General features: G+C 38.9%; 1 protein-coding gene and 1 pseudogene across 1 annotated transcript; one reads left to right on the top strand and one right to left on the bottom strand.

The window, feature by feature from the left end:
- Positions 1-1,237: 1,237 nt before the first annotated feature.
- Positions 1,238-6,779, top strand: LOC112086022 (annotated as a pseudogene).
- Positions 6,780-13,341: 6,562 nt separating this feature from the next.
- LOC18015341 (ubiquitin-conjugating enzyme E2 11) lies at positions 13,342-13,773 on the bottom strand. The gene has a single exon (XM_006397352.1). It carries the CDS (start codon positions 13,771-13,773, stop codon positions 13,342-13,344), a length of 432 nt encoding a protein of 143 aa, XP_006397415.1.
- Positions 13,774-23,565: the final 9,792 nt, after the last annotated feature.

The raw sequence follows: 23,565 nt of genomic DNA, 5'->3' as shown, positions 1-23,565 counted from the left end.
TGAGCCGCACAAAGACTCGCAAAACACATCTAGATGGGTGTGCGGCTAAGACTAAGGGATTTAAGTCTCACAAGACAGTTTCTTCACCTGTGCGACTTGGGCATGCGACCTAGGAGACTCTTGACCAACTCGCACATTCATCACTTTATCCACGAAAGCCGGGTCAGGACCCGGTTGGTTCCGGGCTGACCCGGTTCGTTTTTAGAGACGTATAAATAGTTTTTAGGGTTATTTCCCAAAACTTAAGCTTTATTCCCTTTTGTCTCTTGCCTCTTTTGTGAAAAGACTCCACTTAAGAAGAGAAATATCGATTTTTGAGTGTTTAATCAAGAGAGTTTGAGAGATCTTTGTGTTTAAAGCTGTTTTCTTCTTAATCTATCATCTCCATCTCCATTTCTCATCATTAATCATGCTAATCTTCTCAACTTGCAAAGGTTTAAGAGAGATTAGTATGATTAGTGAGTAGTCACCTTAATGAGGTTCTAGATGTGTAGGTTAGGGTGCTAAAGTGTTAGCTTAGGAGTGCTTAGGGCTAGATTCATTGATTCATCTCTTTAAACAGCTGTTCTCTAGGCTAGATCCTTGCACATCACTTGAGATCTAGATTCTGGGAATTTCATGCACCAAAAGTGTGATGAAATTCCTGAAAGAGCTGTATTAGAGGTTAAAGCATTTGCTGCATGATGATGTATTGTTATTTGCTTGAATGATCTTCTAGAACTGTTTATTAATGCTCACTGATTCATATTTCACAAATGATGATTTGGTTTGAAAATGGATTAGTGTATGGGTTAATGCCTTCATGAGAGGATTAATCTTGATTAGAGTTCTTAATCATTTGAATCATGTCTCATCATTGTCATTAGCATTCCTAGTTTAGCACCAAAGCACCCTAGCCAACTATCATGTCTAGAATCTCATGCCTCCATCATATCATATTCATATCACTTGTCATTGTTTAGTTCTTCTTTAGTCATTAATCCTGTTTTAAGTTTGTAGTTGTCATAATAAACCAAAACCACTCTTGCTTGCTTGAATTGAGAAACTGATCACATAGCTTAGTGTCTATCACCACATTCTTGGATTGATAACCTCTTTGTGCTACATTGACAAGGGGTTTGATAGCCCTGAGACCCTTAAAAGTCTTTTCTATCAGCCTGGAGCCGGGCGGCTCAGGTTTTTGTCTTTTCACTCGTTTTTTTTCCCTTGCCCATACGAAGAAGCACCTCGGGATGCCATGAGATGTTCTAATTCAAGCCTCGCCTCGACCAGATCAAAGGGAAACGCTTCCTCCTTAGCTGTCCAGGTAAACCGAGCCACAACACAGCTATGGTTATCTGAGAATATCTCATCAAGCTGTGAACCAAACCATGCTTTGTCGATACGGCTTGAAAATTTCATAAGAATGCCTCGTCGTTATCGTTAACGCAAAACAGCTCGGCAACTTTCTTAGAAAAACGCCTCGTCGTTATCGTTAACACGAAACGGCTCGGCAACTTTCTTAGGAAAACGCCTCGTCGTTACCTTGAAACACGGCTCGGCAACTTTCTTAGAAAAACGCCTCATCGTTACCTAGAAACACGGCTCGGCATTATTAACATAAACGCCTTGGCGTTATCGTTAACGCGAAACGGCTCGGCAACTTTCTTAGAAAAACGCCTCGTCGTTATCGTTAACACGAAACGGCTCGGCAACTTCCTTAGAAAAACACCTCGTCGTTACCTTGAAACATGGCACGACATTATTAACATAAACGCCTCGTCGTTACCTTGAAACACGGCTCGGCATTATTAACATAAACTCCTCGCCGACGCCTTGGAACATGGCTCGGCGTTACCTACGCCAGAACGCCTCGGCATAACCTCCACCAAAACAGCTCGGCATTGTCCCGCATGTCAGTCACCTCGCCTCCATAACGGCTCGGCAATCTTGTTCCAGATACGTCTCGCCTGTAATCATCCCACGACAGGTTCAACTCGATGGTTAATTCCACGACTAGGAATGATAAATCTCGTCACTCTCACCTCGGAAACTGACGAGCTGGGGAGCTAACTGTTGGGTTCGGTTTCATCCCAACCGGTTTAAACAATTTCAAGAATAAATTTACCATCAGGAGAGCCGATTTGGCAAGGGCCGAACCCCCACATAGGAGGAGTGGGCCGAGCTGTACCCAACGTTGCAGGTGGGCCGAGCCGTGAGGAGGCGATGAGCGAACCAAGCCGTGAAGAAGACACTCAGATGGACCGAGCTGCGCACGAGAGAAAATGGGCCGAGCCATACACAAGTGGAGATGGGCCGAGCTGTGCAAGAAGAAGAATGAACCGAGTCGCTACCTTTCGCAATTGGGCCGAGCGGATTCTTCCCAGGTGGGCCGAACTGAAGTCTTGAAGGACGTAAGCCCATAAAAACCCTAGGCGAGACATTGTGATGGTGGCCGCACGAAGTGATAAGGAAATATTCTGAAAATCTCTCCCGAGATTCTCGGCTAGGCGGTTTAGAAAATTAGTATAAATATATAATGTATGGAATCGATTCCAGGAACTTACACAACTCGAGAGCAATAAGACTAGAACGCTTTTCAGCAAAAACCTTCTTTCGATCTTACTGTTCTTGCGATAAACCCTAGAAATTTCAGATCCCTTAAGTTTTCCTTAACAAATTTTTGGTTGTGCGAGTTTTGGCTCACACAATAATTCAGCAAACTTTAAGAAATAACTAGAGATCAGGTGTCTAGAACAGAAATTAGAACAAGAAAAATAGCAAAGGCAGCGCAACAAATCCCCGGCAACGGCGACAAAAACTTGATGCGTGTCAACTGCGTGAGGGAGAAAGTTTTACCCTAACAAAAACAAATGAAAGCCGCAAGTGCACAGCTAATCAGTTATAGTATTTAGGGATTGAATCCACAGAGATTTGTGTGCCTTGTTTTCTTCTACGGTTTCTAACTTTATGTCTAGACTAGATTGGTTTTAGGGGTTGGTTGTTTTTCACTGATTAAACTAAAACGAAAGAAAGCAATTAAATCTATCCTAAAGAGCAAGTAGAAAAATCGAATGAAAGCAAATGAAACAAGGAAAATATCGAACTAAAGTAAATGAAATGCAGATCTAAATAAGCAAGTAAAAATCGATTGGTTTGTAAACTATGGCTAAAAACGCTGAGCTTTTGAGAACTCTACAGGGATCATACTCGGTTTTAACACTAGGGATTATAGATTGGGATTGACGGATATCGAAATATAAGGTTCTAGACCTAGAGTACGGCGGTATGTCTACGTCACTGTCATTATCATAACCAAATATTTCTCGCAACCCTGACCAGTAGGTTTCCACTCTGGCCCTGGAAGGGAGAGAACGCAAGAGCTGCACAAGACTCGTCAGTACTCATGATCTCGCCGCAGGTAGGTTTCCACTCCTACAGAAAAATCGCTTGTTTCATTCTAGGTCTGAAACTTAATGCAAACTTTCGCAACACTAACTATCTAGATCAGATACTAGGTGATCAATCAAGCATACATGCAATAAGAACGAGAATAAACAGAGAACAAAGTTAAAATCCTAGATCTATAAACCTAGATGTCTTAATCGATTATGAGAGCCCCTTTCGGGAATCCTAAGCCCAACTCGGGATCTACTCAGACATGGCTGAGGTTGACATCATCATTGGTTTTAGGCTTCAATACTCCATGGTCTCTAGGGTTCTCGAATTGAGGCTGAGAAATGACTTTGGGCTTCAGAAATATGGGCTTTAATTTGGAGTTGTCGGGAGTAACGTGACTGTGGGAAATAGGTGGTTGGCCGCAGTCGGGTAACTTGTGACCGCGGAAAATAGGCTGGTGGCCTCGGTCACGTGAATTGCTGGTTGTCTTCGAGTGTCTCCGGGGCTAATGGAATATCTTAAGATCCAACCGTTGGAATGTCTCCAAACCAAGTGCATTTGAAAGCTGGTTGATTCTTCTATAAGTTGTTCAATTTTGAGGGTGATCGGACGGTGAGAAGGTCTTTGTCTCCATGAGAGTTATGATGGTCTGCATTTATCCAAAAGAGTCTTTTTGTTCCAATTTGTGCCTCTTTATCCCAAATTACCAGAAAAGTCTTTTAAAATCTGAAAACATTAAAATCCTTTGAAAACCTTTGAAAATGGAGTAGAAACACCTGTAAAAGACATTAAAGTGATCCATAAAAATAGTCAAAATCCGGTGTTATCATCCTTATGTAAAGTGCTATGGAAAGCTTGTTGTCTCCTCTTTAATTTCTTTAAATTTGAGCTGGATCAGTCGGTGAGAAAGTCTTCATTTGTGGCTGAACTTCTAACGGTCTGACTCTGAGCTAAAAATGTGGATTTCTTCCATTTTGCCATCTTTTTTCCTAAGTTTCCTGAAAAGAGCCTTGAAACTACAAACATAGAGAAATCATAATAAAAGTTCCTAAAACTGATTAAAACCTTTGAAAAAGCATTTGAAATGAATGGTGAAAATGGGTACAAATACGGTGTTATCATCTTAGAATCATTCAGGTTGCGAATTCAAATGTTCGTTTAAATGCATTACATTTACTTCTGGATCTTTTCCCGATGGAGGATCTGGATGCAACAAAAGAATAAAAAGATACGTTGCTTGACAAACATTTTTATTTGTTGGAAAAATTGAATGATGAATGCCCAGATGTGAGGTCTGTTGCTGTGGAAGGATTTTGTCGAGTTTTCTATCTCTTCTGGGAAGTGCTCCCATGACCAACAATTACCTAAATCATCACAAAACTTTTCGATTGTATGTCACATGAATTGTGCAGTGAGGTTAGACTTTCAACAGTTAATGGTATAACTTATCTTCTTGCAAATCCACAGTCCCATGGTATTCTTAAAGTGGTTCTGCCAAGACTGGGGCATTTGATGCTCTGTTACTTTAGTACGAATTGCCATGGTAGATCTGCTCCTTCTTGTAAGAGATGTTCGGACTTTCAAGTTTAACACGGTAAGAAGAGCCTTCCATTTCTGTTTTCAGATTCCTTTTGTTACTTTTGTTGAGTAACTGGTATAATAGTTGCCTTATTGTATGCAGGTGGTGAGCTTGTATGTGTTATTATCTGTGCTTGCTTCTGATCAAACTCATGTTTCTAAGGGAATCGCATGACTTCTAATGCCATCATATTTCCCATCAAGAAAGAGAGCTGAGGAGGCGTGCACGCGATGTAGGACACTCATAAACAGAAACCCAATGGTTGGTGCAAGGTTTTGTGAATTTTAGTATCTTTAAGAGCAACCTTTCAATCTGTACTGCAGCTTGTTAGGTTCTTCTTGGATACAGTCTTGTCAGGTGACACGATAGTGGAAAACCAGATTGAATGCTTGATTCTTTCTGTGCATTATCTCTGTAAACATCTGGTTGCTTATTCTGGGTGTTTGGCCTCCCTTAAAGAGTTGTTACCTGGAGAGAAATTAAAAAGCTTGCTAGGTTTTGCACCCACTGCACAGGCTCAGTCAGCTATCTTTGATATTCTTGCTATGGTCTCCCCTGGTGTTGTCTCTGACGTCCTAGAAGATTGCATGACTTTAGTTGTTAATTGTGGTGGTTTGCCTGGAGATGCAGGACGGCAGATCAAAATGAGGTCTGTACACAAGTTACTGCTGTCTTTTAATGCCTTACCTGACCTTGTAGGAACTTTTACCAGTATTCTGCAGAAGACTGTGTACTGTTGTCAGATCAATTTCGGCTATGAAGTACAAAGAAAGAATGTGTATTCCATGTTGAGGAAGAAATCAAAGTCCTCTGGAAAATCGTCGGCACTGTGGAAACATGTTAGTGGGAAAAACACAACCAGTTTCGAGGAAGACTATTTGGTTGCTGTAGGAATAGCATGGCAAATAAAGGATTTAGTAATTATCAGATGCTCGTAAAGCTATACTAGAGTCTGATACTGAGGAGTTATTCTTTTCTTTAAAAATTATCTCCTAGACTAGCGTTCTGCAGGCCTCTTCTTGTGAATACATGGATGTGTACCCTGTATTGGCATATACCTCTCTTGCTTTGCATATGACTCTTCATAATAGTAATACAAATGCTCAGAAGAACGATACAAGAAGTGATGAGGCAAGAAATTTTTGCTTTCCCTCTTGACTCTTTGCTTTTCACACCTTCAGTTTACTAATTACCAGGATTCTCCATTTTCAAGCAGGACATTCTAGACCAAACAATGGATCACATTCTAAGGTGCACAGATGAATTATTTCAGGCAGGTGACAGTGGAACGCAAGGGATCGTATCTCTAGAGGCTAACCTTAGAAACAAACCCAAAACAAGATTTTCAAATGCCGGTGATGATGGTGAGTGGAGAGTTTGAGTTTCATTAGACATGTTACTCAATATAATGAAATCTTCGTATGTTTCTATCTGCTTCTTGTAACTATCAGTTCTTTTTGAAGATTTCTGACATCGTTTCATGTTTCATGCAGCTTCTGAGGGATCCAAGGAAGGAGGTGTACTAAACAAGGTCAAGATGCTAACTGCAATTTTCAAGTTTATTGTTGAGTCTACAGAGATGGGTCTAGCTTTCCACTTCCATGCAAGGATGTTGAAGTTCACATCCGCATGTCTAAAGTATGCCATCTTCCTTTTCAACCACCATTCAACCGGTAAGTTACAATTCGTGGATGCAGATTTAAAGGACATGATTCTGTGTACAAAGAGCTCTACCAGTTATGCCGGAAAGTTCATAAACCTAGTGATGAGGCACAAAACCGAAGCATCCTACCAATATATCTATGTTTATATAGAGGAATAACCTGAAACACTCCTTTGAGGAATTATTTGTTCAGACGTATACCTCTTCATTCCCTCGTACCCCTGGCGGGTTCCTCACCTTTTAATGAGCTTGGAAATGTCAAAGTAGTCATTGTAATTTTCTATTGAAGAAAATTAGAAATAGAAATTCGGCCAATGATAATTAAGCGTTGATGAACCAATGAAAAGCGGTTTACCAAATTTCGGCCTATGAGATATAAGCACAACTAGCCAATCAGAAACGAGCGTCTAGAAATTGACCAATCAGGAGGGTGTAGACAAATATTAGGCTCCAAACATTTATCCAATCAGGAAGAGGTCAGGAACAAGGGCTTTGTAGACCATCTTTCACCAGCTTCGTCTCCCAGCGATCCCGACAGAGAGAACGAGAGATCGTCGAGTCCTTCTTGACATTTTGCTGCACTGATCCAACATTGAAGACTAATCGAGGTAATTGACATTTCTGTGGTTGGATTATATTACCTCGTTTTGATTTTGGGAAGTCCTTGCCCTAGAACCACTATTGGGGATTAAATTCGATTATTGAATAGCGACTTGTAGACTATGGAGTGATTGGTTGCTAATCGGATGGGTATTTAGTGGATTGTAGGTTTAGATATTATACCACATTAAATGGGAGTTAGATTAGAGTATTTTCCCGGAGTGAGAGGAGGACAAGAGAGAGTAACTATTGGTATCACTTGCGTACAACTGGAAACAACTGGAAACATGGTATCACTTGCGTACAACTGGAAAGTCCTATTTTTATGTAGTTGAGTATGGTGTATGTGTTATTTTTTCAGGTGATAATGATTACAAACTTATTTTTCGATTACGGGGGATATTATTCAACTTCGGAGGATAAATGGATTTCAGTACCAGCTCCCATGTATGGTGTAATGTTTAAGTCATCAACTTTGGAGAAGATTACTTATTCTGGTTTAGTGGATAAGATATGCACGAAGGTTGGGATTGTCGAATCTTCAAGTAAGCTTAAACTGAGTTACATTCCGGTACTAGTGCAAACTCAGAGACAATTCTATATTTCGAATGACGATGATCTAGCTGTGTTCCTGACCTCATTGGATAAAGAGGGATGCAGAAGTATTTTTCATGTAGAGGTCATCAAAGGTGTTGAAGTTGGAGAGGAATTTTCAAGAGTTGAGAGGGTAAGTTCAGTTGGTATCAATTACGGGGGGTTGCGTTTAGGTAATGGTGGATTAAATAATGGTGTACTTGCTATTTACACAGGCAACTGTTCAGCAAAACAACATCAACAGAATGTCCCGGTGATAAGGAAGCTGATGATGATGATGATGTAACATGTAACAATGGAGAAGGTGGTGATGATGTATCACGTGACAATGGAGTAGATGATGGGAATGGAGTAGATGATGATAAAGCGAAGTTTGATAACGAGGATGAAGAATACAGACGGTTTGATTTTGATGATGGTCCCCGTGCTGAAGTAGAAACACAACATTTTGAATGGAATGATGGTATGAATCTGAGAGTAGGGCAACAATTTGTATGTAAACAAGATTTGATAGATTTACTGTATAGAACTTCACATCAGAATTGTTTTGGTCTGAATATAAAGAATTCAGATAAGAAAAATACGTGGTGAAATACGGTGAAACAGGTGTAATTGGTATTTACGAGCTTGGAAGGATGCGAATACACCCTGTTTTTCTGTTACAGTATACCGGAAGATGCATAGTTGTTCTCGGGCCAGTGCGAGTACAAACAGCAAATAAAGAAAAGGAACACCAGGATTAGTAGCATATGTTGTTAAGGAAGCGTATCCAGGTCGATTAGATACACCAACTCCTCCCCATGTCATGGTTATGGTTAAAAATAATGCTTCTGTGAGTATGTCATACTCTATCGCATGGAGAGGAATACAGAAAACTAAATCTCTGATTCGTGATTATCCTGAAGACAGCTATATAGATCTGTACTCGTATTTGTACATGGTATAGTAGGTGAATCCAGGTACAAAACACAATGTGTTACAGGACAGACAACGAAGAATCAAGTTCTTATTTGTCGTTTTGGGAGCTTGCATTGACGGGTTTGTAGCAATGGGAAAAGTGGTAACTGTTGATGCAACTTTTTTGAAAGCCGGAATGGATTGTCAGCTAGTCTTTGCTGCTTGTCAGGATGGTAATCGTCACCATTATCCGATTCCTTTTGGAGTAATTGATGCAGAAAAAAATGACAGTTATGGCTGGTTTTTCAGGGAGTTGAAAACTGTTATACCCGATAGTCCTGAATTGGTTATTGTTTTTGACAGAAATGGAAGCCTCATCAATGCAGTAGCTGAGATTTACCCGGAAGCTAAACATGCGTATTGCATATGGCATCTGAGCCAGAATGTGAAATTGCAAGTTTCAAGGGATAGAGAAATAGTTGCAGAGACATTCATGGAGTGCGCAAGACAGTATACAGAGGCCGAGTTTCTTGATCGTTATACGAGGATGGCATTAAAGTATCCTAAAGTGACCGAGTATCTAGAAAGGTGTGTAGAAGTATGGAAATGGGCCAGGTGCTATTTTCCAGAACATAGGTACAACCTAGAGACTAGTAACGTTGTAGAGTCCTTGAATAGTTTATTTAAGGATGCAAGGAGGCTATGCTTATTACCTATGGTGGATAAGATTGTTGTGAAGTTATGTGAGTGGTTAAACAAGCATAGGAACGAGGCTGCCTCTACGCCACCAGGACGTAAACTGGTGGCTTTTGTTAAGAATATATTTCACAGTAGATGTGATGAAGGTAAGAGGCTAACTCTCACCAAGTTAAACATCAGTCAGATTGAATACAGTGTAATCGGAAGCGATGGGATGAATTACACGGTGAACTTGAAAAGTAAAACTTGCTCGTGCAAGTGGTTTGATATAGACAAGTATCCTTGTGTGCATGCCTTAGCCGCACTTGAGCATTACATGAAGAGGCCAAACAGAGAAGAGGATATATACATAGAGCACTTGTGTTCAAAGTATTATTTAATCGAGCAGTGGGCTTTTGCTTATAACAGAATGATCTATCCAGTCCCACACAAGTCACACTGGGTTGTCCCTGATGATATAAAGCAACTGAGTGCTTTACCCCCGAAACACAAGAAAAAATAAGGGGGCAGCAGAAAAGGCATCCATCAGTTGGAGAGCGTCGACCAAAGTCTAAGAAGGCAAAGACGTGTAATAAGTGTCGCCCCGAATCTTATGGAATTTATTCCTATTTTACTGCAGGACAAAATGCTGGAGCTGAAACTACTGCATGTGCCTCTGAAAGTATTGCAGGTGCCTCTGAAAGTACTGCAGGTGATAACGTGGTTTAGGTACTCTGAACTCCTTTAATTGGAGATGTGATGTTTTACTCGGGATTACTTGGTACAACTACAGTCGACTATTGTATTTGGAAATGTGATGTTTTACATTTTTCAAATGCCTGGCTGCAAGATTTTTTAGGGAATTGTGCCTTCTTTTATTTAACATAGACCCAAGAAGTATCTGAAAACCAAAATACTAAAAAAGTGGCCCTTAGGGATTTTAACGAAATCTCCAAGGATCCAATCTTGTTATATACGGATTCATTGAGGAACCCCCCAATATGTGCGATACTTGCTACTGGACAAATCAGGCGGCAAAATTCAGTCAAATTATTATGAGGTTCGCGAAGAAGTGGCATATCTATTGTTCTCTCTCTCAAATCGATGTTCTCAGAAGTTCAATGGAAAATCGAAGTGTTTGTTGTTACTTATACTATTTATTTTCTATTAGACTATTTGTAAACAATGCTAAAAAAATAAAATAAAATGATGTGTTGCTTTTAGGTGTATCAACAATGTATATGTTTAGTTTTAGTTAGGAAAACTTGGTATAACTACGCTCTAGTTATAATGTTTAGTACGGACATTTGTTGTCGAACACAAATAATTTTGAATTGGAGAGGAGAAGCAAGAGCGAAAAAGTTGTGTAAAAGAAAAGTGAAAGTAGTACTTTAAGGTCAGAGAATGTCGTGTAAAAGTTAAAAACCCGATGGAAAGTTCGTCGGAAGAAAAGAAAGGTGATCATGTGTTAGTTAGAATGTTATTATAATAATAGGAAATAAGAGTAAAGGAGACCCGTTTCCAGGTGACGTCGTTTTTGAAGAGGTTAACCAATCTTTAACCATCAATAGATCAATTTAGACAGATCTCATAATTTGGAGATGGCAAAATACGACCACGATAATAATCAGTATTTTAAAATATGGTCATTTTTATGCTAACACTTATCAGAGACTAGTAAACAGGGTTTTAAAATACTAAAAATAATCAAGAAATAATATGAATCTCACCACACCCGACACTTAAGTGTCATTCTCCTTCTATAGTCACATTGTCAAGCTTAGGCCATCAATGATGGAAAGAATACATATCATTCTTTTCCTCGAATTTTTTTTGATGAACAAGTTGATAATTTGATTTTATAATCAATTATGAAACGTATAACCAAAATATATTCTTTCAAATTCAGTATTACTGCAAATACGGTATATCCACCAAAAGTACGACTATGTGGACGATGAGTATAACTGGAAAACAAGACACAACTACGTTTTAAATTCCCAGTTACAATATAAATAAATTATGTCAGCCACACGTGAGTTACGACAGTTGTTCTATACTGAACACATGTTTATGTGTCACGTAGAATATTATTATAATAATAGAAAATAATATTAAAGGAGGTTAACCAACCCTTAACCACCAATAGACCAATTTAAACCAATTTTTTTATTTGGAGATGGCAAAATACGACCATGATAATAATCAGTATTTTAAAATATGGTCGTTTTCAAATACTAAAAATAATGAAGAAATAACACGAATCTCACCACACCCAACACTTAAGTGTCAATCTCATTCTATAGTTACATTGTCAAGCTTAGGCCATCAATGATGGAAAGAATATGTATCATACTTTTCCTCGAATTTTGTTTAATGAATAAGTTGATAATTTGATTTTATAACCAATAATGAATCGTATAACCAGAATATATTATTTCAAATTCAGTATTACTGCGAATACGGTATATCCACCAAAAGTACAACTATGTGGACGTTGGGTATAACTGGAAAATAAGGCACAACTAACTTTTAAATTCCCAGTTAAAATTAACGACATGTGTTTTCACTTGAACACATGTCTTATTGGATGAAACAAATAGACTCCACTACAATTATTTATTATTTCCCAGGTTTATCCACAAAACTCAAATTTGTCCCCCCCCCAAAACATACATTTCCAATTTTGAGTTTCCCCCCCAAAAACTGACATTTCCAAATTTGAGTTTCCCCCCAACATCAAAATTCAATAAAATATCTGGGTTTCAGCACAAAACAACCAAAACACAAAACACTCAGTTTTTTGCAAAATAACAATTTCTTGCAAGAATGCCAAGTCTCGGCTCGTCGTCTGACTCGGAGATTTCAAGCGGGAGCCCTCCACCCGAATTGTACGAAGATTCTCAAATCCCGCGATTCTGTTATTGTCATCGTAAACCAATCATCAAAACTTCCCACACCATTTTGGATCCGGGAAGAAGATTCTTCGTTTGCAATAAGGAATACGTAAGGCAAGTTCTGCTGTTGATTGCTTTTAATTTCGTACCAAAAATATTTATACGTTTTGTGTCTTGTAGAATCCCGGATGTCATCTCTTCAAGTGGTGTGATGAGGCGATGCTAGAAGAGATAGCAGATGCTCGGCATGATTTGACCGAGATGCAAGGCTGGAGGGGTTGGACTAGAACCATGAACCGGATTCACTCGACGGAGATTTCCCAGCTACAGAAATTAGTAAACAACCTGAATGAGGAAATGGTTGAGGCAAGGACGTCTCATGCTCTCCTTTATGAGGTGGTTTGTGACTGGGTTTTGAAGGAAATGGATATGGAATTGGAACAGATGCGACGAATTAAGATATTTAAGGAAGTTAAGGACATGGTTGTTCTATCTGTTCTTGCTGTGGCCTCGGTTTCTTTAACTATCTACCTTTTCAAGTAGTTACGATTCATGGTTCTACTCAAGACTTACTCAATTTTCCGAAAAACATGTGGTTTCACCAAATGATATTACATATTTTTGATTTTCGGGAAAACATGTGGTTACACCAAATGATACTGAGTATTAAATATTTTTGATTTTCGGAAAAACATGTGGTTACACCAAATGATACTGAGTATTACATATTTTCGATTTTCGGAAAAACATGTGGTTACACCAAATGATATCGAGTATTACATATTTTTGATTTTTTGGAAAAACATGTGGTTACACCAAATGATACCGAGTATTACATATTTTTAATTTTCACAGACATAATTAGGGTTTTGTTATTAGGGATTCCTTATTTATCGACTGAGATAATATAGTGGATAGAATAACACATGTAGTTTTAATAATATTTTTTTGTAAATAAATATATTACAGACATAATTTTGTAATAATAAAATATTTTACAACGCATAATAGTAAAACATAAAAAATTCATTATTTTATTGTGAAAACGCCATGAATTAATTCATGGCGTGTGCCTTGGTCATCAGGCGGGCCTCCTTCTTGAACCTCTCCGGTTCCAAGACGCACATGAGTGCGACGTCTGCGAGGTAGTTGTCCTCTTCCTCCACCTTAGGGTGAAGCAGCATGTCATGGAGCGCTTGGAGGAGTTGACATGCTGCTCCAACCCTCCAGGTAGCGGTGACGAGTAGCGGATGGAAGACACGGGGTTTGTAGATGTTGGGGTGCAGAATCGGCGTCTTCCACGACACTATAGGTGGCCTGAAGGGGTACTCCGGTGGGAAACGGATGGAGATAAAGAAGATGCCCCCTTCGTAAGGACTACTAGGAGGGCCCAATAGCGTTGCTTGCCAATCGTAAATGTCTTCCGCCACCGGCCCTGCATTGAACCCACTCGCCGGAAACCGCAGCAACTCCCTCAGATGAGTCATGATCCACGCATTGGGGCCATTTTGAAGTGATAAAAAGAGCAACGATAGCACTAAATAGAGAGAAGATGATTTAGAAGATAGATATGAGTGAGAGAGAGAGCGAGTTATGTTTATAGAAAGAGAAAGGAAAACCCTAAGGTGCAACTCATATAATAAATACCCTTCAACCGTTCAGCCTTATCGTGCGGAGAAGTCAAAAGTCACATCTTTCTCTCCCCTAATAAACCCGAAAATATTTATTTACTTAATGTATTGGTAAAAATCAAATACAGTGTTGGTAGTTGTACCAGTCTTACGGCAGTTAATGAAAGCATTAACAGCCGTAAGACTGGTACAACTATCAACACTAATGCAACGATTAAACACGTGGTGTGATTATCTTTTAGACAGTTAATATTATATATTTATTTATCCACTTTTACAGGAATAAATAAACGCGTCGTTCCCTCTTTCCTCGTTTTCCGTCCAATGCAACGCGTCTATACAATAAATAATTCCTCTCACGTGAGTAAATGCGAATATCCAGGGAACATTGTCTTTACAATAAAAATATTTCAACAATATTTAGTAGTCTAGTAGTCTTTCCCAAAAAACTTGAAATTCGTGAAAAGTGAATACTATTGCCCACTCTATAAATAGACACTTGAGATATTGTACTTCAAGAATTTTTCAAGTAGTCTCATCGTTTCTAACAATACATAAAAAAAATGGAGAAATCAGAAGAAAAAAAATATGATGAGAATGGTTTGCTAATCATCAACCCACCACCTTTAATAATGAGATTTGGTGTGGTGGAACCTAAGTCGCCACCTTCGCCAACCGAGCTTCCATTCCTGATATCTAAGGTCGGTGGAAAAAATCTTTCAAACATGCATAAAGTTTCAACTAACTGAGCTTCCATTCCTGATATCTGAGATACATCAACAACTCGCTGACACAGTTGATTGAAGAATGTGCACAAGCGTATGATGGCTATCCTAGGACCTTTAGGCAATAATCCTCTAAGTGCAACTGGCAGAAGTTGCTGCATCAACACGTGGTAGTCGTGTGATTTAAGTCCTCTTACTTTACAGTCCTCTAAAGATACTGCCCTTGATATATTTGAACAATATCCATCTGGACCTCTAAAATCAAAGAGTCACTTACAAAAGACTTTCTTCTCTAACTTGGACAAAGACCATGGTGCTGCTGGAAGGTAAGTTCTTTTTCCTTGGATAGTTGGGTGCAAATCTTTCCTAATACCAAGATCCTGCAGGTCTTTGCGAGCTTGAAGACCATCTTTAGATTTCCCACAATGCAACAATTATTACATCTATCATAATAATACCATAAACACCTAAAACAAAGCACACAGCCAGATAACTAAACTCATATAACATTTCAAATTGGGATATACGGGGCTAACCTATGGCCCTGTGATTATGGTAAAGATAAAGCTTCAATTCCAGAAATCTTGCATTGATCAGCACTTGCAAAAGAATAACATGATTTGTATAAGTAAAGAGAATATGCATGCAGTTTAACAGAAACAGCTATGAGATATAGAGATAATTAAACGTAAACAGCTACGGCTAAACTCCTAGACGGTGATACACCAAACAAAGCAGATAAAAGATAGTTAACAGATCTCGTGCACACATTCTTTTACTGTCAATTCTGAAAAACCTATGTAAGATCGGAACTTCCTTAAACTGCAGTCACACATAAACTAAAGTGATGAGTTATGTGAAAATTCCATGCTTTATAAAGTGTAATACATCAATTGCAACTAACAGCGCAGGTTCAAAGTTATGAGTTACATCTATAAACCAAAATTTTCGTTCTTAATCTCCAGTTTCATCAAAATTAGATGGTACATTGTCCACCAACTCGAGGAACAGAGGCATGCAGATCGAAAGAACAAGTACAAAAGACAGATTATCGATTCTAATAAACCCTATCTTAAATCGAAACTTCCAGAAACAAAAGACAGATTATCGATTCTAATAAACAGAGAAATTGGCCAAAAGTAATCTACTTAAGCGAGAAATTAGGAAATTAGAGTGAGGAAGAAAGAAATCAGGATAAGAAATACATGCCTTCGCTCGATTTCAGATCACTGTTCACTTCAGACGGACGAATTAGGGTCGGCAAAGAAGTAGTGGTTGCGGCGGCGTCGGAGATGGGTAGGTTTTAGGGAAATTTCGATAAAAGGGGGAAACTGTTCAAGTGTTTTCGATAAAGGGAAAAATGGCGCATAAGTGTTTTTTTTTTTGCCTAAGTGTTGGCAGATTATGAAAATTTGGTTCCCGCTTATTATAATTTTATTTCAGCATTGTTTAAGTGCTACTATAAGTTTCAGAACTTACAAACGTATCTTCAATAGCAGTTTTGCAATTCGTGCTATTACGATATGCTATTAATGTGCAATTTTTTTGTAGTGCTCCAAACCATGTAAAACTCTCTTGGAGCTAATGCAATCTCCTGAGTTCTAAAACAATGCCTAAATACCTTAAATGTATGCAAATAAGACATGATTTGGACTAAAATATGTACACTAAATGATGCAATTTACGAATATATCAACTCCCCCACACTTTTCTTTTGCTTGTCCTCAAGCAAAAAGAACAAATGAGAGAAAGAGGTTGAATGCTTTGGGAGTTCATAATTCCTTTGGAAGAGAGAAGTGACCACTAAGAGAATTCAAGTTCATGCTCAATATGCAATGCAAGACCATACTCTGATGTATCAACTCAACAATAATCTCCACAAGTTCTCCTATTCCTCAACTCTTTGACATTCATTAAGCTCTTTACCAAGTGAATCAAATGATGCAATGTTCAAACAAGCAAAGTTTGGCCAGGGTGAGGTTATGAGACTAAAATGTTCTCATCAGTGCCTGAGTGGATTCAATGCAGCAAGGAGATCTCTCTATGAATGATCAAACTTTGGCAGAATTCTAAAGGTAAAAATCAACCTATGCATACAAGGGCAAGGACTCATCCCACCCCACACTCTACTCAAAGCTTTCTCACTTGCTCACTCTCTCAAGAACTTCACTTTTCACACTCCTTTTTTTTCTCTCAGTAGGGGACTTACTTTTCATTTTCACACTCAGGTCTTGGAGTTCAAACTTTATACAGCTCTTTTTTATTTTCTTTTACAACCTCTAGCCTCTTTTCCTTTCTTTTCAAAACATTTGAGCATTTTGGCTTCTTTTCTTTTCTTTTTACGTAGAGGCTAGACTTTTTCTTTCCAAAACATTAGAGCTCACTTTCTTTAACTCAAAACTCCAAGACTGATTTCTTTTCTTTTCTATCCCCTAGTTCTCACCACTCTCCTTTTTCCACTCATCTCTCCTTTTTCCACTCACCAACAAGTACTCCCCATACTTAGTTCTCGCCAAATCTCTCAGCTCCTTGATGATGGAACTTAACACTCAATGAGACTTGCCCTTGTCGCTCTTAACCTAACACTTTCTTCTAAGTTTGATCCAAGATGGCCTTTCAATCACACAAAAACATTTGGCTTGAAGGAAGGATGGGTTCAGGGTGAGGAAAACTGATCCATATGCGGATTCAGCTGTTTGAGCTAAGGAAGAGGGCAGTAAAAACAGGATTCTAGCTCAAATATGTATATCGGTATCCACAAGCTTATTCAAACAATGCATCACAAGATAATTTCAAGTCAAGTTCAAGGTTTTCACTTATTAGAGTTGAGTTCAGTTCAAACTTGCTTCTCAGATTCAAATCATTTCAAGCCTTGCAAGCATAGAAGAATCAACAAGCATGGAAGATCTAAATTCTCACAGTGATGTTCTCTCAAGGAAAAAATCTATCATTACTCCCATGCAATGATTCAACCTATATGATGCAGCTAGATTCAATCTTAAAAATGTGAATGCAACTAGAATGAACACTTTTTGTGAAAATTTGTGATTTTTCTATTTTTTTTTGGATTTTGGATGCACTTAGTTGCAACTACATGAGACTCAAGAGTGAAATAAAAAATAAGATCAAAATAAACATGATTAGTAAACACAAAACTCCTCCCCCACACTTAGATAACACACTCCCTTGTGTTATAAAATCATAAGAGAGAAGTGCAAAGCAAAACACAAAATGCAAAAAGAAAATGAACTATACTAGATGCTTATTTACAAGATTGGAGTGGTACCTGGTTGGGAAAGAGAAGCTTTTAGGCCTCAGAGCCTTGGTGATAAACAGCTGGAGACTGGTGGCTCTGCTGACTCTTAACAGGTACATGCCACACCGAGGTCCATTTCCCCGATGTTGTGGCTGGTGTGGAGCAGAACGCTTCAAGAATTTCTCTTACATCGAGCATGGTTTGCTCGATGTTGGCTCCAGTGCTGCTCCATCACGTTTTTATACTTGGCCAGGACTGGCTTTTCCATGTTGTCCTCAATGCTGGACAACTTGTTTTTCTGGGTTAAGCACCAGCCACATTCATCTTGATGTTGGCCTCGATGCTGGATAACTCGGCCCTCTTTTGAAATTACACCGGCCACATTCTTCTCAATGTTGGCCTCGGTGTTGAACTTTGCTTGGTGGAGATGTCCACACCGAGGTGCATATGGCCGATGCTGACCTCGGTGTGGTTCTACTCGGACCTTAACCTGGTGCTAATCCATCTGTTGTCCTTTCTTGGGCACCACCCTTCTTGGTGAGTCTTCTTGAACACCTAAACACCTGACCACACTCAACAAACACATCAAAAACATCCTAGAAAATAGAAAGAAAAGCATTTAAAAAGAATATTTACAAATGATAAGCTTGGGGTGTGATGTGTGTCGCGATGAGGGTGTCAAGTTTTACCCTAAATGAATCAATAGCCGCAACTGCATGATGTGCTCAAGTTTTAACCCTAGTTTTCTGCAAGCGCACAGATTTACGTTGTAGTACTTAGGGGTCGATCCACTGAAGACCAAGTAACTGCAATACGGGTTTACTTGAGATGAGAATTGAGCTAAGATGAAAATATGGGTGTTTGTTTGGGGGTTGTGAACAGTGACGAAAATAGCAAATAATAAACTTAAAAACAAGTAAACAATAAGATCGAATCAATACGAGAAGGTGTTGGGCGTTAGGGAATTCGCCGGGAAGCATAAACTAGCTAACAAGAGAATTAAACATAGAGTTTTCTAAAGATATATTCCTGAAATCAAACACAGACTAACCTACTCACGTAGTATTAATCACAAATCAATTCACTCAGATTTACTAAACTCCCATTCAGTTTTCTAAGTGTCTAGACAAATTAGTTTGATAATTTCACAAAACGCTTTAGATCGACTCACGCCGTCTAAGAGAATTTGTTCATCTAAATAGGGTTAATCGATTCAACAACACTTTCGGTGAGTAAATCAACATAATCGCAGTAGCTAGATGATCGATCCAAGCCACATAAACGAAACGCAAATTTAGACAAAGAACTCTAAAGATAAAACCTAATCTAACAAACCAGAAATCAATCCATGAATCCCTTTTAAAAATCCCTTAAAACCCAACAAGGGAATTACTCAATCATAGTGTATAAAAACATCACAGAAGTATTGTAGTTTGCTGGAAATTAAATAAGAGAAAGGTAAAGAACGAAGAACGAGGATGAAGATGGAGATCGATGATGGCTCCTTCGGTGACTCCTTCTTCTCTCGAAGACGGCAACTCCGAGGTGTGCGGCTCTCTTCTCTGCTCTCTCTCCACGACTTGGTCATTAGAATGACCTAAAACGAGTATATATAGCCTTTTAATTTGTTGGAAACGTCTAGAGTTTGAAGAATGAGTAGTGGGCTGGACTTGGGCTTGAATTAGGTCACTTTCGGACGTCAACGTTGTCTGGCCGCGGTCGCGGTGGTCCTGACCGTGGGAAATCATGGTCTGGCCGCGGTCGCGGCCTATGCTCTCCTTCGAGACTTCATTTTCTGTCTTTAGTGCATCAAAAATATCTGAAGATCTAACCGTTGGATTGTCTCCAAACCAATTGCATTAGAAATCTGGTTGTCTCTTCTATGTTGTCTCAAATTTTGGGGATGATCCGTCGGTTAAAAGGTCTCCATCAAGTTCTATACTTCTGACGGTCTGCATTTATCCAAAATTGCTCATTTGTTCCAAATTGCACATATTTAGTCCAAGTTTCCTGAAAAGTCTTTTAAAACTCTAAAACATAGAAATAACTTAAAAACCATTAAAAACAGAGTTAAAACACCTACATAAGATATTAAAACGATCCATAAAAATGGTCAAAATCCTGTGTTATCAACTCCCCCAGACTTAAACTTTTGTTTGTCATCAAACAAAACATAGATCAAGCCAGGAAAAGAATCCTTAAAAATCCGCAGGAACTAAACAATATCTTAGTGACCGTCCTTCTAAACCATAACCTATCGTAAAACATCTATCTGGATCTATTCTAGAAAATTCTCACGAAAATACAAACATAACTAGTCCGTTGATCCGTCATGCAAAAATCTACACACTTAAATCTAACTTCCAGTAAACTAGCTCTTTACATTCATTAAGTGCACAGTGAATTCTCATGAAAAACATCATTCAGGGTAGACGGCGTTTGGTAGTTAAGGACTATTTAAGTGGTGGAGTTTAAGTGTTTTGGGTTACCTAAAAAACTGGAGGATGCAAGATATTATGCAAAACCGCAAGAGAGAGAAGGACCTGTTGATGACCGCAGATTTTCAGTCACTTCTCCTTTGCCAAATGCTGTGGCATAATCTTCCTCCATTGTTGTGAACAGTTACTCCCCCAGACTTAGATCTTTTTCGGGAATGAGAAAGATAATCTCCAAAACTCCAAATAATCTGATTCAAGCTTGCCTCAAGTATAAAACTCGATCCTCTTAGACTCTCTAAGGTTTTAAATTTCCTTTCCCTTCCTCTTTTTCTTTTTTTTTTCTTTCTCTTTTTCTTTGGATATATTATTATTATTATTTTTTTTTTTGTTTTGAAAGGAGAAACAACCTTTTATAGAGAGAGAGTCTAAGGGACGAAATTGTACCAAGATATTGAAGTTTTTCCAAGGCAAACTGAGTTTTCTCCTTTTGTTGAATCATTCCAATGAAATCGCGGGTCTCTGTCTTTAGTGACTGAAAACCGCGTTGATCCTCTTTCTATCCGAAGTTTTTGCACATATCTGCATATAGGACAGTGAAAAACAAGAGTGCATGTGGTTTGAAAGAGGCTGGGTTACGGTGGGGAACTAGCTAAAGGTGAAGTAGCCATTCACGTCAACAAATAGTGGTAAAGGGGTAAAGGAGTCCTGAATGTATGATTCGTTTCTCTGATCTAATGCTTTAATAAGAAAGTTAAGTGAAGATTAAGTCCAAATAAAATGAGCTAGTATATCCTGTCAGAAAGAATCTCCATGAATAGAAGTCCTCTGATGGGAGTTCGTAGTGTAAGTACTCTAGCTACTGCATAATCTAGACCTAAATCACAGAAAGAGCAAAAAACGAGGAAATAGCGTAGAAGCACACTGGTCTAAATCATCATAGTATTGTTTATTTATGTTCCTGGTTTGAAAACGTTTTGAAAAATTTTTGAAAACCTTTTGAAAAATTTTTTATGTCCAAAACAAACTCGAAACAAATCAAATTTTGTTAGTAACAGATGAACATCCTCCCCCAGACTTATTTCACACTGTCCTCAGTGTGATAAAATCTAAGAAAAGATAGATACGGAAATAGAAATTTGAAGTGTTTAGATGTACTTACCTTGCCGGAGGAATGAGTCGCGGTTGGAAGGATGGCACCGCAGGTCGAAGTTTCAACGGGCCAGAGTGATGGCTGTTTTACGGTTTATGATTTCTGCTCGTCTTTTATTTGTTCTTCTTTGTAAAAACCTGAAATTAAATGAAAGAAAAACAAAGCAACAAAGTAGAAATAAAGATCAAAGGGAATAACTAAAATACCGAGTGGGTTGCCTCCCATTAAGCGCTTGTTTTAAGTCGTTAGCTTGACTTGATCGTCTTTTAGGCATTGGGCGCATCTGCTAAGGAGATTGGATCTTCCTTTTCTTCTTTAATGTCTGCAAGATATGGCTTAAGACGTTGTCCATTGACATTTAAATCGCCTCCTTGACGGTTCCATAGAACCACAGCACCATAGGGTCAAACTTCTTTGATTTTGAAAGGTCCAGACCATCGTGATTTAAGCTTCCTGGGAAATAGTTTTCACCGTGAGTTATAAAGTAGAACCTGGTCATTGGGTGAGAACGTCTTAGGAGCTATTTTCCTGTCATCAAACGCCTTAGTCTTTTCTTTGTAGATCTTATAGTTCTCATAGGCATTATGGCGAATCTCGTCTAACTCATTTAACTGAATCAAATGTTTTGCATCTACTGTTTGGATGTCGTAATTCAGCTTTCTTATTGCCCATTCTGCCCTGAGCTCTAACTCCCATGGAAGATGACAAGCCTTACCATAAACAAAATGAAAAGGTGTAGTGCCCAATGGGGTTTTGAACGCAGTTCTATATGCCCATAGAGCATCATCGAGCTTTGCTGACCAATCTTTTCTTGTTAGTCCTATTGTCTTTTCCAAAATTCTTTTGAGTTCTCTGTTTGATACCTCCACTTGGCCACTCGTCTACGGGTGATAAGGTGTAGCTACCTTATGTTTTACTCCATTTTTCTTCAAGAGATTCTTAAACACTTTGTTGATGAAGGTGAGAACCACCATCACTGATGACGAGTCGCGGAACACCAAATCTTGGAAATATGATCGACTTGAACATCTTCATTACTACTTTTGCATCATTTGTGGGGCTGGCTATGGCTTCTACCCACTTAGACATGTAGTCAACAGCAACAAGGATGTACTTGTTTCCAAAAGACGAAGGAAATGGACCCATAAAATCGATTCCCCAAACATCAAAAACTTTGACTTCTTGAATGAAATTTTGTGGCATCTCATGTCGCTTGCTGATGTTCCCTTGTCTTTGGCAAGCATCACACTTAGATATGAATTTATGGGCGTCCTTGAACATGGTAGGCCACCAATAACCAGCTTGTAAAACCTTTGCTACAGTCTTATCAGTAGCAAAGTGTTCATCATAATTAGATCCGTGACAATGAAAAAGGATTTATGGAACTTCTTCTTCGGAGATGCACATGCGAAACAAGTTATCTGCACACTGCTTATAAAGATATGGTTCATCCCAAAAGTACCTTCTAAAATCACGCAAGAACTTCTTTTAGTTGTAGCCGAAGAATCGTAGCGGTTTAACCTCTGCTGCTAGTTAATTCGCGATATGCATAAACCAAGGAAGCTCGGAAGGTTTTGCTTTTGGAGGTGGGGTTGGACGTTTCTCTGGGGTGACGACTTTAGCATTACCATCTTTCCCCACGTCTCCAATAAGGTTTTGAGAAGTCAATGTCGAGCTTGCATCAGGTGAGGTAGTTTTGCCCTTAGATTTCTTTGATTTGCGCTTAGATTTCCTTGCTTTGTGCTTCGATTTTCTCGATTCGACAACTCCCTTAGGCTGGACTGAAAGGGCTTGTACAGAAACGTGTTGGCACCTTTCCTTGTTATCTCCAGGGTCTAAAATCAATTTCTCTTTCTTGTAGATGGTTATACAGTAAGAGCTTCCACCACTACAAACTGCAGGATAGAAGATTCTCTTTTTGACTTTAGAAAAACAAACTCTTCGGTTGGGATAATCAACAACTGCCCCCACTGTTGCAAGGAATGAACTTCCAAATATTAACGCACTGGGAGAGTTATTTTCCATCTCAAGAATGTGAAAATCAACAGGAACAAGACACCCTCCTACTTGCACCATCAA

This window comes from Eutrema salsugineum, unplaced genomic scaffold, assembly GCF_000478725.1.
Source record: "Eutrema salsugineum unplaced genomic scaffold, Eutsalg1_0 scaffold_24, whole genome shotgun sequence".
Lineage (NCBI taxonomy): Eukaryota > Viridiplantae > Streptophyta > Magnoliopsida > Brassicales > Brassicaceae > Eutrema > Eutrema salsugineum.
The sequence above is the reverse complement of the archived record's forward strand: the minus strand, read 5'-3'. Positions and strand labels throughout refer to the sequence as shown.

Coding starts and splice junctions, on each gene's coding strand:
- LOC18015341 (XM_006397352.1), bottom strand. CDS start 13,773: ATGACTCATCTGAGGGAGTTGCTGCGGTTTCCGGCGAGTGGGTTCAAT.